A 16669-nucleotide genomic window follows, 5' to 3' on the forward strand; every position below is an offset into this window, starting at 1 on the left:
ACATCAATTTTAATTGTTAAAGGACCAACAGGTTGACAAATGACATCCTATAGAAGCCAGGCTCTATGACACAGCATTTTTTAATGATTGCTTGGAGAGGCAACACCTTAACGTCAGTAAAAGTATGACATTGCAGGCATGCAGTTGTCATACTTTACTCAACGACAAAAGAATAAGTTTAATGGTGTGCACATTTCAACCACACCTTACATTAAAAGCAGTCTCAGTCTGTTATAGTGGCTCTTAAATTTTGAGGAGGTATTGAACCTTGCTAATTTCAAGCATGCATTCAGCGAGCTCTTTGCTAAACTTCAAAAACATGTTATGCATCTTTCACACACCGTATATATGTGCTCTATTATTCAACGGACACCAGAGACTGATTCAAGGGCTCTGACTGGTCCACTAGTGTAGTGGTACCAGGAGTTTTGTGTCCTTGTCACAATTCTTGCTCTTGTTCAATTGCTTATATTTGCTGTTTTACATTTTTGTTGCATAGAATCTGCTTATTTCATAAACCAAATCAAGTGTAAGACAACCTGGATACACAACTTTCGGCTTATACAGATTGAAAACCGTTTTAAACCTTGAAAGACATTCATCTTTTCTTCCATAATGGAGGATGCTTATTCAAAGACGACATATGAAGTTTTAGCAAACTTCAATGTATCTGAAAAGCTAGGACTACATGCGGACGATGTTCGGACAAATCGTGAAAAATATGGACCAAATGGTAAAATAAATTTTGTTGGTTTTCAGCCAGATATTATGGCATATGTTTACTTATTAGTGCATTTCCTGTGTTTGCTTTTTAACATTGGTGCTCCTGCATTAAGGAAATGAGAGGATAAATGTTATGTAGCATCATGGGCCTTTTGGCTAGATGTAATTCTGTATACGTCTGTGTACTTTTACTGCGTTGCTAGCCTGGTTTGGACCATCTAATGTTTATTTATGAGACACTTTGATTAGTCACTTATGAGTGGATTTTGCTTTTGTTTTACAGAACTTCCTGCAGAAGAAGGTATATGTGTGTTAATTTATCTGGTTTTCTATACACTTCAAGTATCATAAAGATAATTTTATTTTAAGAAATTCCCTAGTCATGCTTTTGGGTTAAAAATATTATGATAATGATAATATATTTGTCATGTTATTGTCTGACCTAACAAGTTTCAAACATACTAAAATATTTGAAAACATCAACTACCATAGATATAATTATATGAAAAAATTAGCGGACTAAGAGTTAGATGCCCCTTCATCATGTTGATGTTGTTAATATGTTTAATAGGAAAACCTTTATGGAAAATGGTTGTTGAACAATTTGAAGATCTTCTAATACGGATTTTACTTTTTGCAGCAATTATTTCATTTGTAAGTTCAAGTCATAGTTGCTGAATATTCTATGACCTAGCTCACTTTTTGCAAGTTGATGTATGTATTGACTGTATCAATGGGTAAATCATTGCACAAGAGGTTCTTTGCTCGCCACATGTCGTTCTAAAGTTTACCTTATTTTTAAAATCAGCTATTGCCAAAACAACCAAATGTAACATCTTACATTTCACTCATTTTAAATTTAAAACAGATTTTTGTTTTGTTTAATCTTATGCCTGCATATCATGATACTTTTTAATTACATTTTGTTCTACATATTTTTTTTCAAGACTTTTACTCTTTTAGATGAAAATCATTATGTGAACGAGATATTATTTGTAGATGATAAAGATTAACATGTTTTGTTTAGATACTTGCATTATTTGAAGAAGGAGATGAATCAATTACTGCATTTGTGGAACCATTTGTTATTTTATTGATTTTGATTGCCAATTCAATAATTGGAATATGGCAGGTAAAACAATATTTGTAAGCAATAATTAGCAACACTAGTGCTTGAAGCTAGTTAAATTTTTTTGAATCATGAATTTGATCAGTTCTTGCGAATATGCTAAAAATCAAGAAAATTCTCATTGTTTTGATAATGAAGTCATATATGGTACAATGCCCAATTGCTTATAGGAAAGGAACGCAGAAAGTGCTATTGAGGCTTTAAAAGAATATGAACCAGAAATGGGTAAAGTCTTGCGTCAAGATAGGTCTTCAATTCAGAGAGTGCTTGCGCGTGAAATTGTTCCTGGAGACATTGTGCAAGTTTCAGGTTTGTCTACCATACACCTTAATTGGTTTTCTTGTATTTTTTGCTTACTGAATGGACTGAAATACTGAATGAAAAATACCGTGTTTATTCATGTGTATGTAGCCCTAAACTCTGACACAAAATACGATGCAAACTTTTGATATTTATATTATCATATATTTATTTATAAAAGCATCACATTAAATATTTTACGTAGCCTTATTGTTTAATATTACTGCGGTCACACCCCATACTTTTTCCTAAATACTTGGCAGAAAAAATGAATAAATCATACATTTATGAATAAACTTGCATATTTAAATATTTTAAATTTAAAATCTATTTTACACTATGTGAAGTAGTTTTCGTTAGCCTGGTTACTATGCATGTACATTTTGCAGATTTGTGTTTAGGATGTGTACCAATAGGTATTATTGGGAAAGTGGTTTCGTTTGTGCTGTATACTTTCTCTAGATACTGCTTAAAATAGTAAAATCTTTCAAAAACATTTTAAGCAATCTCCCCCAAAAATCTAAAGCTCTGAGGAACCATTTTGAATTTGTTTCAAATCCACTTGAAAATTTTGCACGTCCTATTTAAGTGTTTTGCTGTGGTGGTGTATGATCCACTCAACACAATTTCAAGAAATCTATGCACATTGTTCCTCCATGTTAGTGAACCTGTACACTTATCTGGTTAGAGCTTTGCAAAGTTTCTCTGGACTTCTTGCAACAGCGTTTTTCAAGGTTTATAATGTTTATAATTCAAGATTCACAAGACATATGTAAATAAATAATGCATTTAGTGTAAAGTGATTTCCTTTTTGACACAATAGCGAGGGAGGATAAAATTGTCTCCATAGCAGCACTTCTGGAAAATGCCTTCTGGCAAAAAAACAATGCAATAAAACAGCCTTCACAGTTCTAAGGAGTGACATGGTTAGCTATATGAAAGTAATACTTTTATGCATTCAGCTGTTTAATACGACCTCGATCTTGATCAATATTTGAAATTAGTGGTTAACAGGCTTTAAGTACATTTACAAGGGATAATTGTATGTTGGCATTGTTTCGTTTTGATTGCTCAAAGATATCTTAAAAAGATTGTAGATTTTACTTATTTGAAATTAAGCTTTGTCCATGCTTCGTTTCAGCTGATTTTTGGTAAATTAACCAGAACAGCGTGGTCCAACTTCTTTTCATCGCGGGCCAAAATCAAAAAATTTTTTTTCTTGCGGGCCAATGTTTTTAAATTAGAACTGAAGAAATGTGAAATTAGAACTGAAAAACAATGTGATATTGATATTAGAACTGAAAAAAGTTCTCTTTTTTATTAAAACTGAAATTAGAATAGTTCAAAACTTAGCTGATAAAATTTAAATGCTGATCAATGTGACATCTGCGGTCAAGGTTCTTCCTCAACAATAGCGACTATCAAAGCTGACTATCAGTTCGCGGGCCAAAAAATCGGTGCTCGCGGGCCAACTTTGGCCCGCGGGCCTGCAGTTGGACCACGCTGAACCAGAACATCAAGAATTGATCACAGCTTGATATTTCATGTCTGGTTCTGTTGCATCTTGTGATGCTGAACTGATGATATTCAAGATGGCTACAAACACGGATGCAACCAAATTTTTGACGTCTGCTTGTGTACAGCAGTACTGTTACTATTTCCAAGCTCAGTTTCTGCTGATGATTGTTTAGATTATAAATAATTCATCACAAATCAAATTCGATTCCTTTGTTTCGACTCTGGCAGTTTAAATGAAGCCAGACAAAGATTACCAGTTGAGGCGGACAATGATTTGCAGTTGCCATTTACTGCCAGTAATAGAAGGCACAGGCTATGTCATTGCGCAATTCAATCCACCAATAAAATGTGGACCCATATATAGCCACTTCGGCCTTATCACTAGTTAAGTCGCAAAGATAGTGTGCGAAGTTCCTTTCGCATTTACTCACGGCTGGTCTTGGAGTCATGCAAATCTTATTGTCAGTTATTGCTATCATTCTAAATGTCAACGTCCATTGCAAATGCTCTTGACGTAAGAACCGTAATCTGAGTATTTGCACAGCTAAAATGGATTGCGTTGTAGAGTTTCAAGGCAATGACAATGCCTATTATTACATGCGTTTTCTTGGCTAACCTGATCTTCAAAAAAGATGTTCAAAGACGCCAAAAAGCACAGTCATTTTTTGATTTAAACTTGGCGATTGTAAGGGTTAAACACGTACAATCCAGCACAAAAAACTTGAACTTTTCTGGTGTTTCTCCACCGTTATAAGGCAACCCAACCTTGTCCATTCAGTGTCCTTCCATATTTAGTTTTCGCTTTTTTTCAATGAAGTTATATTTAATTTTAAGGTGTCTGTTGTTCGTGTGTGTAATGCCAACTGCCTCTTACCAGATTACAGGGTTTCTTTTCTCAACTCATTTGATCTGACTCTCGGTTCGTAATTGTTGCGTGTGCGACCCTGATTCGTTGACGTCAACGCAGCCTGAAATACTTCAGTCTGCCTGCAAATAGCGTATGACCTTGTTTTTTTAAAGATTTTTAATTGCATGACGTCAGAAGCTTGAAATCCATGAGCAAAAATAACTATCTACCTCCGTTTATGGCAGTGGCCTAAAAGGGTTTGATGCTTTCCCTTAATTATTATCCATTAGATTTCAGTTTACTCACATGTCTTATGCTAACGGTATACAGCCTACCAATTATGTCGTTTGCTTATGTTGAACGTAGTTTTTTCACTAGTGAATGAATTAAAACATTTGGACTGATAAGCAATAGCTTCGCTCACAATAATAATAATTAACTGAGTTCGACGTTCTTTTTCACAAGGTTTCATCTGCTTAATGCATCCAGCACTTGCTAATTAAAACGCTTGGCGCTCAAAAGATAAGCTGAATGCTTTTGGATTACGCGTGTGACATGTTTCTGTTTTAAATATAATGTACTTGATTGACAACAGTCAGCCCGCCGAACAAAACTTAAGTCTTCGTTCTGCTGATTTCCTCATCGACCATTGTATTGACAATATGCCAATTTCGGCTGGTTGATGGTTTCTTGACATACTGCACAATTAATAGTGAGGTTGTCACATACCAATAATAATTTTTTCTACTACCACCGCACATAGTGTCTAAACTAGCATGCTCTTCAGTTGGCAATATTGTAAAGGATACTTTAATTACGGGATATTATGCTTTTGTTACAGTTGGTGACAAAGTACCGGCAGATATCCGAATCATCGCCATTCACTCAACGACACTTCGCGTGGATCAAGCTATACTTACTGGTTAGTAATACTTTCCCGAGTTCTACTTGTGTTGTAATCTTGCTTCTTCAAGCGCGGTATATAAACACCAAGAGCTCCAAACGTAAGAGCTACGCAAACAAGGCCATTTTTGACTGATTATTCATTTAAGCTTGCTTAGTGTCAATAGTCCCAATTTTATTCATCCATTACGCAGAACTCTGTTCACTTTTTTAAATACTGGTTTATTTTCGTCCCTTTCCAGGTGAAAGCGTAAGCGTGATCAAGCACACGGACCCGATACCAGATCCAAGAGCTGTCAATCAAGACAAAAAGAACATGTTGTTTTCTGTAAGCTTAAATTTGTAAACATCTTTAAATTATAAACAGTATTTACTGTAGCTTCTTGAAGTATTGTCACTGCATGTTCTGTATAATTATTGTCAATTTGATGTAGTTAATAAACGTTTTTGTGTGCACCATACCATTATATTATGCTGTCTGCTTTTATCCGGCATAATGGAATTAACTACACAGTTGAAAGCATTTCTATACCATCCTGCGTTTTTTGCTTGCTCTTCGAATCACATCTGCCCACGGTAATATTTGTTCGGCGTTTATATGAGCGTCTGTATCGATCGATAACAAGAACACCAAAATTCTTATTGTGCCGTGATCTTATTCGTTAATTGCAATCTATTTACTGTTGGCGGTGCTCTTTTTGATGTATACGCACGGTGGCCGTATTAATATAAATCACGATACATTGCCAGCAATGTAGGCAGTGCTATTAACTATTAGCACACACTATTGTCACAGAAGTAATTGCGAACGTGCTTTTTGCATTAGGGAACCAACATATCATCTGGCAAGGCAATTGGAGTCGTCGTGGGAACTGGCAGCAACACTGAAATAGGAAAAATTCGTGACCAGATGGCTGAAACCGAATCGGAGAAAACTCCCTTGCAGCAAAAACTGGACGAATTTAGCGAGCAATTGTCAAAAGTAACAAATTCTTTGATTGTTTATGATAGACTACAATTTTTACTCCTTCACCGTTTGAGGGGCTTTGGTTTTACCAGTATAGCTTTCTACAGATCATCACCCTTATTTGTATTGCGGTTTGGGCAATCAATATCGGACACTTCAACGATCCTGTACATGGGGGGTCGTGGTTGAAGGGGGCCATTTATTACTTTAAGGTATGGTGATTAATTTTGTTGAAAATAGCCAAATTATTTTCAAATTTCTGTTGTCCTGCTCGTAAGTGGCAAAGCAAGATTAATTTTTTTTGATACTTTTTGCGTTCGAAGATTGCTGTAGCCTTGGCAGTCGCCGCTATACCTGAAGGTCTTCCCGCAGTTATCACCACTTGTTTGGCGCTTGGAACACGTCGAATGGCAAAGAAGAACTCAATTGTTCGAAGTCTTCCATCAGTTGAAACTTTGGGTTGCACGTCTGTGATTTGCTCAGATAAAACGGGAACCTTGACCACTAATCAAATGTCTGTTTGCAGAGTAAGTAATAATACAATTTTTTTATTGTTCATGAATACACAGGACCTTCTGTTTCCTTCCTATTGACACTGTGCCTGGCCTCTGGGGCCCTATTCAGTATTCACTGTGCTGTTATGTTTTCGTTTGAACAAATTTATTGTTCATGAGAGCTCTCCCGCTGTCTGCTCCTTTATTAGTTGCTTCATCTCAATGTGTATTCCTATTTCTAGATGTTTGTACTGGACAAGGTGATGGACGAAGGAGCGGAAATGAACGAATTTCGCATTTCCGGCTCAACTTATGATCCGATTGGTGACATCACAAAAAATGGTGAAAAAATTCGATGCTCAGATTATGATGCTCTGGTTGAGCTTGCCACCATTTGTGCTCAGTGCAACGATTCTTCTTTGGACTACAACGAGGTTGTATATAATTAGCCGCATACGTTATAGATATAGACATTTTTGCCTCTACTATACTATTTCGGTTAATCTTTATGTTTTTTCGATTAAGGGTTTCATAACAGGTGCTTTGCAAGCCCGTGTATAAACTAACCAGTATAAGTTTGGCAGTGCATGTTTGTATATATCCCACTTTTTAGTTGTGTGTTCATGTACGGCTGTTCCGTTGTAATTTCGTCGCTCTTTTTGTTCCATCCATGCGTCATCTCTAACACAGCGAAATGAATTCTTTTATCCTCAGACCAAGGGAGTTTACGAAAAAGTTGGCGAAGCGACAGAAACAGCCCTTACCGTACTGTGCGAGAAAATGAACGTCTATAACGTCGCCTTGAACAACATGTCGAAAGCTGAACGGTCTCACCCCTGCAATACTGTGAGTGGATAATGGTTTAAAAACATTTTTATTTGACACCTCACGTGGTAAACATCAATAAATACGGTTTAAGCGAGCTTAGCAGTCATTACCCCGACTTTGTACTACACTCACGCAGGGAATCGTGAACATGATGGATAAAGAATTCACTCTTGAATTCTCACGAGATCGCAAATCTATGAGCGTTTATTGTCTTCCAAAAGAATCGGATCAAGGAGCAAAAATGTTCGTAAAAGGCGCCCCAGAAGGTAAGTACTACGAAATAAAATTGACATACATAACAAATTTTATAGAAAGTTGTGAAATTCAGTTTGGAAACTCGTTTTGACTTTTTATATTGATACGTTCAGCCTATTAGTTTAATGCTAAATCAAAATGAATTTACAGGTATATTGGAACGATGCAGTTACGTTCGCATTGGAAAGCAACGGGTGCCATTGACTCCAGAGATAAAACGGGATATCATGCAGCTTGTTAAGGAATATGGTACCGGTAGCGAAACACTTCGTTGCTTGGCTCTTGGCACTGTGGATAACCCACCAAAGCCGAGTGAAATGGACCTAAGTGACTCTGGAAAATTCGCTCAATACGAAGTAAGTACATAACCGATACCCCATCCATTTTTCGCCATACTTGGCGTTTGCCATGCTATATCTACCAATGTTTGAACCCAGATACCGCAAACGCGTTCAGTTCTATTTATAGTTTAATCTGCCACGTTGGTATATTCTGGTTTTGAGACCACATTGCTATGCGATCTTGGTAACAATATATTCTCGGAAATCTATGCAACGAGCCTTTCCCACGTTTTGATTTAGGTTCCTTCATGAATAATACATGGGAATAATACTGATATATTTGCTTCATGGCAACATTCAAAATGAAATTCCCCTCTCCTCAAATCTATTTTTTATTCCTCATTCTTGTAGACTGGAATTACTTTTGTTGGCATTGTGGGTATGCTTGATCCACCACGAATGGAAGTTTTTCAAGCAATCCAGGACTGTAGAAATGCCGGTATTCGTGTCATTGTCATTACCGGTGATAACAAAGCCACAGCAGAAGCAATTTGTCGACGAATTGGTGTGTTTGGCGAAACAGAAAATGTTACCGGTAAGCTTTTGAAGTTCTACGTGTTAGATAACTATTGAAAACATGTTCGACAGTATTGCGAAGACATTGAGTTGTGAGTTTGTATAGACAATTAAACATGCAGTGAATCACTGAAAAACGTAAGCCCCAGTTGTAGTGCATAAGCCATATTTTTCTAGGTCTTTCTTATACCGGACGTGAGTTTGATCAGTTAAGCAACGACGAACAGTTCCAAGCATGTCTCCGAGCACGATTGTTTGCCAGGGTTGAACCAGCGCATAAAAGCAAAATTGTAGAGTATCTCCAAGCTAATGGCGACATCACTGCTATGGTATGCTTCATTATTGAAAATATGGTTGTTAGTGCGAATGCTAATGTTGACGTAATCGTAGCAGAATTTTAGCTTTCATATTTTTTAGACTGGTGATGGCGTAAATGACGCTCCAGCTTTAAAAAAATCCGAGATTGGTATCGCGATGGGAAGTGGAACTGCCGTTGCTAAGAGCGCTTCAGACATGGTGCTTGCTGATGACAACTTCACTTCTATTGTCGCTGCTGTTGAAGAAGGTCGTGCGATTTACAACAACATGAAGCAATTTATTCGTTATCTCATCTCTTCTAATATCGGCGAAGTGGTTTGGTGAGCAGTTCGTAGTTTCAATGGATGTTGAAATGGGAAAATGTTCTCCGTAAGAATGCTTGCTGTTAAAGGTGATTGTGAGCTTGTTTGCTGCTAATTAACAAATCGTAATGTGGGAAACACTTTCCTGTTACAGCAAACTATCTTACAGAGAACATTTATCACTAACTATACCCCGGTCTTATCCCTTATGTTTATATAGTTAAGTAATAACTTTGCCTACTACTAATACCTACTTTGCCTCAAGAGCAATAAAAGTCTATATTTTGAAAAGGCGGCCACTGACTTTTGGTTTTGCACGTTCTTGCTTACCGGTAGTTACAATCTCTTCGGAAGTTTTTTAATTTTAAAGTTGTGTAACAGCATCTTTCTGGCTGCCGCGCTTGGCGTTCCTGAGGCTCTCATCCCTGTCCAGCTGTTGTGGGTCAACCTTGTCACCGATGGTCTTCCTGCTACTGCCCTCAGCTTCAATCCTGCCGACCTCGATATCATGAAGAAATGCCCACGCTCCACCAAAGACACGTTAATCAACAAATGGTTGATGTTTCGGTATTGCGTGGTTGGAGGTACGTCGGATTAACGCTATAAGTTAACACACAGAAATCCGATTTTAGTCTACCAGTAGTCATAGTTTGCGTAACTTAATTATTATGGCATTGAACATTAAATGACATCTGTCACATGGTGGATTAAGCTACTGAGTACCTCACGCGTAAATTGCAGTTAAGTTTTTTTATGCGTCAAACTAATAAGCAGGTGTGCTTTTCACGTAACAGGTGAGCTAAGTTTCATTGATAGTATCGTCGTGGCGCTTAAATTCTAACCTTAACCTTTGTTTAAATCAATACTTTCACACGTATTTAGCATGATTATCCTGCATAGATCCACACGCAAATACATGAATTGTTCAGTAGCGCTGAATAATAAAACAAGTTTTGAATCCAACGCTTATTATCGTTTGGTAAATTTATCAACATTTTACACAAAGGGCGTTAAATGTTGGCGACAACACCGCAAATAAAATATGTCTGGAAGTTTGCGCAACGTAACTGACTGACCGTACATTTCTTCGGCCCGCTCAATACTAAACCTAACAAATTTCAAACTGTTAACCTGAATTTCTTGGATTGCAACAGTGTTCGTAGGCACGGCCACCGTTGGAGCGTCGATTTGGTGGATAATGGCCGCGCCAGATGGCCCGAAAGTGACCTGGTGGCAAGTGGTTAGTCATGAACCAGATAAATGCATCACCGGATCGTATATTTGTGTTTTCTTTTGCTTGCTCTAGCGGCCTAATGTGAATGTGGTTAAAGAGAAATAAATGAAGAGCTGAAATTCTGCGATGCATGGCGCTTTGAAAGTGCTATCTGGTAATGAAGTAGCTGGTTGACTTACGAGGTAGCATTTTTAAGGCTCCATGGCATATGCGAGGATTTTAAATGCTTTTCAAGCGCGGTTTGAGCATTTCACTTTAACCAAGTAGATTTGTAATTCTCTACAGTAACGTGCTTCTTGCAATTATGATTTTCATTTCAATTTCTTTCGGAATTGTTTAAATGATCCCTTTTTCACATAAATATCTGGGTTTCATTTCAAGTGGCTTACTTTTCGTTGGATTCACAATCACCTGATGTATTAAATACTGCGACCTCGTTCAGGGAATGAAGTTGCCTTTGTCAAATATTCATGCGACAATCAGCGTCTAACAAAACCCACTCATAACGGTATAAAGACAGTTAAATCGCAACAGTTTTAAAACCGACGTCAAAGAAAAGTGTAGAAACTGGTTGCGGCAACTCAGGATACCCCCTGCCATTTCATGGCGTGTTAAACTATTAACCATGTCTTATGTGTTGTTTTGTTGATGTGTAGGAGTAGTTAAGACTAACCACAGTCCCTATATTGTTGTACAGCTTACGTTGGCATGGCCACAGTGGCATCCGCGTCATGGTGGTTCCTGTTTGCGAACAATGGTCCCTCTATGACATGGTGGCAGTTGGTTAGTTTCTTTTTACAATTTGTTCTTAGGCCCACTTGTAAAAGCAGACCAGCAAAGATATACCCATCTCTTGTGTCAGTTTGCGTGCTTGTTGAATGTACGTGTGTGCCTGTGTTATGTTCTGTTGTCGTAAATAACACCGGTAGAGGTCGACGCGTAACACTGCATTGCATGAGTCTTTTAGCACTTGTCATCCGAGGTGGTTATCAACGTTACAACTCATGCACAACTATAGTCTGATATTTCCTGTAAACACTTTTGTGGGAACATTTTTTCATATTAAAGCATTTTTTTCATACACATGCAAAGGTGATTCATGAATTTAATGATTATATTGTTGTACTAGGTAATGTATTCACTGCCACAGATCCGGTTTTAATAGTTTATGAAAACCTAAAACCAAAATTTTCCAACCTCATATTATACTCATTGCCATTATACATTATTATACTCATTATACTTACTCATTATACCCATTATACTCATTATACAGTCACTCAGCTAACATTGGCTAACACGACGTAACGTAAAAGCAGATAGCTGTGCATAGCCACCTTCTCGCTATTATCTTAACACACAAACTCTGTATAAGGTGTTTATTCATTGGTGTGCAGCTCGCAGTGCTGAGGCAACGTACATGCCATGCATTGTTTAGCATTGGTGTTGGTGTGGTGCTTAACGTGTGTTACTGTATGCATCATGCGAGAAACTCCCCGATCATGGAAGCAAACGACCTGTCTTTTATTTGCGGAAACTGTTTATCGTCTTATGATAAAAACATTCGTCGACAAGCGCCTTTGTCTGTCGATTTCTCTGTCTTCACTTACGATTCACGAAACGACTTGCATGAGAAAATGCATGGTGATTATCATAAGCTCATGTGGATACTCACATAAGCAAGCGCATGAAAATAGGCGAGTTATCTTCATGCTTCCAGGTATCACGTCACTCAGTCTTATGAAGCAGAATATTTTAATTGATATTCCTTCCCCCCGAATTTCCGTGCAAGATGTTCACTAACATTCAATCACAACGCTTGTGATGCTCATTCATTTTACGATGCACCTTATACATTAAGCGGCACGTGTTGCATGCTCGTATTAATCAATCAAAGGCATCCGCTTATTCTTTAGTGGTTGGTTGGCACCCGCTTCGTTACTGTTATTCGGTATGCAAACAATGCACCGGTCTGCATGATTAAAAGTGGTTGTTGTGTTTGTCTGTGTGTCGAAACCAAGTGATGAGATGGTTCTGCTTTTATTTTATTTTTATTTATTTATCTCAAATCTGACAACGATGCTCTGGCAGATACGTTGCAAGATTACATCTCTCAAGTAATGTATGTGAATCTTAGTCATCACAAGGGTATCGTGCCACCAGCGCAACGTTGCCAGATGAAATTATCCAGTTCTTAAGTTTATATGTTGCAAATGTTTAAAATCATCATTTAGCCTTCTGTGTTACTTTTGTTAAATCCGAGTTAATGAAATGCGAATTTTAATTGATAAATTGATTATATGTGAACCTTTTATCTGTTGTATTTAAAGTGTAGTTTACTTTTAAACTGGATATGTAAATGATTGATAATTTAGTACATTATATAAGATGATACATCATGATAATTCTGTAGTGTAAGTAGTCAAAGAGTTTTTTATATTTTTCTTAATAGTTTATTGCGTTCAAATCATATAAGTTGCATCAACTGACATTTCGTTTACCGGTTTTAGACTCATTACATGTCGTGCTCCACTCAGCCAGAAAGTTTCAAAGGAATTGATTGCGAAATATTTGAAGATCCACATCCAATGACTATGGCCCTTTCTGTTCTTGTCACCATTGAAATGTTCAATGCGTTGAACAGGTACTGTTAATCTCATCGAATTGCTTTTTATCAGCGACTGTTGCGAGTCTTGAAATGACAGCTATAGGAGCGTGGAGTGACTGGTTTGTACATAACGTTGGAAATGGTACTGCATGATGTAATATTTAACATTATTTTTATAGTGTTTCTGAAAACCAATCGTTGTTCCGCATGCCACCGTGGAGGAATATGTGGCTGATTGGTGCCATCTGCCTTTCGATGACGTTGCACTTCATGATCTTATACGTCGACCCCTTGCCGGTAAGATTGTTAGTTTTAGGAATTTAGAATTTTAATATCAGATTTGTAAGCCGGGCCGGGCTTTTCGGATTCGGCTTTAGGTTTGGAAAAAAATGCGGGCCTCATTTCAGTCGTAATTTCACTTTACACGAATGTGCATGCGCGCAAAGTGCTAAAAACTTCCTGCTGAGCGCATAGCACTACTGAGAAAATGATGGCAGTCAAAGAATAACATCAAAAGATGTCTTTGGATTTTTCAGTAAGTTTAACTTTCGGGCCTAGCTCGGGGTTCAGATAAATTTTCGGGTTCGGGTTAACAATATGAGTCCCGTTTATAACTCTTTTTCATAGTAATGGGGGCTTAAAATCAATTGTGTTAAAGGTAACAGCCAATATACAGTAGTTCATGGTAAGTGGCAGTCACGACAGCCCTTTTAGTAGCATCAATATCACTGCGTGGTGTATTGCAACATGTCCCATGACGATCAGTGTCGAACTTGTTCTTCCAGATCGTTTTCCAAATATGTCCATTGAACTGGGAGGAATGGGTGATGGTTCTCAAGATTTCCGTTCCTGTAATTTTCATCGACGAATGCCTCAAGTGGTTCGCAAGAACCTTCGTCGAAGGTATAATAGAAGATTTTTTATTTTCATCGTTTTATACGATCTGTGCAGTGTTACTCGCGCCTTTTTTGTTATCAGCTCAACTTATCTTAGGCTACTTTATTCCTTTGATCTCGACAAAAGATTAACGCTTGCTGAGCTTTTAGCTGGAAATTTGCCTAAGAGAGGTTGGGAGGACCAAACGTTAGTTTTACAAACGGAAATGAGAAATCAACAGAAAAGTAAAGGCAAGAAAAACAAAACACGTCTGATGGGTCGTATGTGCTAACATTTTCAAATTATCATTTTCGTGTGTTTAGCAAATTATGACAGCTTATGTGATCGTTCACTTAGAACTCTCTTTGCTGTGATCCTACTTAGGATTGTTAGTGCTTATCCAGCTGTAGTTGCCATTATCAGTCTTGTGACAGGGATAGCAGATTTTATTGTGCAGTGATTAGGTTAGCAGTTTTTTGCTGTAGGTGTTGATCAGTGTTACTTACTTGCTTTGCAGTGCTGTGCAATATAGTACTGGTTGCAGAATGGCTGTTACTAACATGCATCTTCTGTTTGCAATCCTTTTGTAATATTAGTCATTTTAGCTGATTGTCCCTAACACTGACTGCCTTGTTATACAAAATCACTAATTGTCATTCTGTTAATCAGGAGCCAACAATACGACATTCGATGCTAAGAAGCACGATTAATCAAGTCCGAAATCAACTCAGAAGACAAATTGATCAAGCCAGTTTAGTAGAAGTGGCTCGGCAGTGCAAAAAAGATCCGTTAACGGAGATTTTCTCCGTTATATTGCATTGATGTTTTTATTGGATTCATGTTTTTCATATTGTCCAATCAGTTTGTGTTCTTCATCTTATTTATTAGAAAGTATCGGTTGTTTATTGATGTTGTAGGTAAATTGTTGTTGATGTTGTTGTTTCTTAATTTAGATGTTCGTAAAGAAAACTATTAATTTCAAGCCTCCCACCTAATTTTAAGCTTCGTGTAACTATTTGCGTTGTCAATGATAACAACATCGATTGTATTTTGCACCGCTAGCATCTATAATGAGTTAAGCAGTAGTTCTCTTTTGGAGGCAGTTGCAATTACTGCTGTTGATAGCATGACAAACTATCCATTTGTAAACAAAACAATATGCATGTATCCTCTACTTTGCATGCTTAATTGTGTGAAGCTTTTTTTGACGTAAACACCTTTTACAATGATGACTTGTTGCTTTTCGTCTGCCTCTCTATTTCACCGCGTTTAATTCTCCGCTGTTCCTGCTTCACGTTTGCGGTATAAACTTCTGGGTAAAATGCTGCTTTTTAAAAAGTGCTTATAAGTTTAACACTTATGGAATTGAATGAACTGAGTTAAAAAAGCAGAAGAACTTACATCAATATACATGTTTATTGTTTATTGTAAACTTTTTTGTATTTACGCTCTCGGAAGGATTACTTCTATTTCTAACACAAACTGAAGTATACGACGAGCTACCCTGGCTGTAGCCAGCTTGTATTTGTAATAATATATTTCACAGCCCCTGGTAATTCTATCGCTATTCGCAAAAGAAAAAATATGAAGTGAACGCAAGGCATCTTGCTTCCTGCTATCACTTTTGCTCATGCAGGAATTGTCTTCCTCCTCAGCAATCCGTCTTGGAAGATGACTTGTTGAAACCCCTGAAGATTAAAAACTTGTATGTATTCATTTTGGATGATTGCAAACTGCAATAGCGTAATAATAAATGGAAAGCCATTTGTCTTCGTAGTGTATTAATGATGTTGTGGTTTGCGTCAGTTAATTTCTTTGTGCGTGAAACCGTGTTTGCCTCTATTAATGTGCACCAGCAGTAGTCGACTGTATAACTCAATAGGCAATGAGTAATATATAAAAGCTGTGTATTTTGCTTGTGCTGTATTGAGAGGTCCTTAATTTAAATAATGAAGAGTCACACAACTCAAGTAATAATTATAATAAATTAAACATAAAATAACGTATTGATAGACCTTCACTCATTTTTACCTTCAGTTCCTAATTAAGGCCGAGTTGACAAGAGAGCTTTGTCTGAACAACATTGTTAAAAGCGGTGCACACTTCCATATAACAGTGATTTCAAACGCATAGTTGGACACTTATGACCTTACGATATATACTTTACAGCAGGGGTGTCAAACTCAATCGCACCAGGGGCCAAAACTTATTTAACGCCGCGGGCCGTAAGGATAAAACTTGATTGAACGTTTCGTGACACGAGTACATGAATTGGAACAGTCAGCGAAACAGCACCAAATTTTTGTTTTTTTGGCGGTTTTGGCTGGGAATAAATCGATTTATTCTATCGCATGATGAGGCAACTGTTGTGCTGCTGTATTGTGCGATTTGTTATAATCTTGTTTCTTACTTGAAAAAAGTAAGTTATACTGCACAATGATCTCGCGAGCCGGAAATAGTTCAATGTATAAAATAGCATTGCGGGCCAAGTTTTATTGTAAAGCGGGCCG

At 37.4% G+C, this 16669-nt stretch overlaps 1 protein-coding gene across 3 annotated transcripts; it reads left to right on the plus strand.

The window, feature by feature from the left end:
• Nucleotides 1–480: 480 nt before the first annotated feature.
• Nucleotides 481–16074, plus strand: LOC143461609 (sarcoplasmic/endoplasmic reticulum calcium ATPase 1-like). Of its 3 annotated transcripts, none has more exons than XM_076959380.1 (24): nt 481–733; nt 1007–1024; nt 1295–1377; nt 1751–1855; nt 2023–2161; nt 5359–5439; nt 5663–5748; nt 6247–6402; nt 6495–6599; nt 6711–6914; nt 7124–7315; nt 7596–7727; nt 7846–7975; nt 8115–8320; nt 8657–8840; nt 8999–9150; nt 9239–9459; nt 9823–10025; nt 10596–10681; nt 13186–13319; nt 13463–13580; nt 14069–14186; nt 14330–14410; nt 14829–16074. In XM_076959380.1, the coding sequence occupies exons 1-24, from the start codon at nt 616–618 to the stop codon at nt 14867–14869; spliced, it is 3093 nt and encodes a 1030-aa protein (XP_076815495.1). In that variant the 5' UTR covers nt 481–615; the 3' UTR covers nt 14870–16074. The 3 variants fall into 3 exon arrangements, with proteins under 3 accessions (XP_076815495.1, XP_076815494.1, XP_076815496.1); XM_076959379.1 differs by lacking the exon at nt 10596–10681 and adding an exon at nt 11373–11458 and having other exon boundaries at nt 482–733; XM_076959381.1 differs by lacking the exons at nt 10596–10681; nt 14330–14410 and adding an exon at nt 11373–11458 and having other exon boundaries at nt 482–733.
• The last annotated feature ends 595 nt before the right edge of the window (nt 16075–16669 follow it).

Source organism: Clavelina lepadiformis, chromosome 6 (assembly GCF_947623445.1).
Source record: "Clavelina lepadiformis chromosome 6, kaClaLepa1.1, whole genome shotgun sequence".
Lineage (NCBI taxonomy): Eukaryota > Metazoa > Chordata > Ascidiacea > Aplousobranchia > Clavelinidae > Clavelina > Clavelina lepadiformis.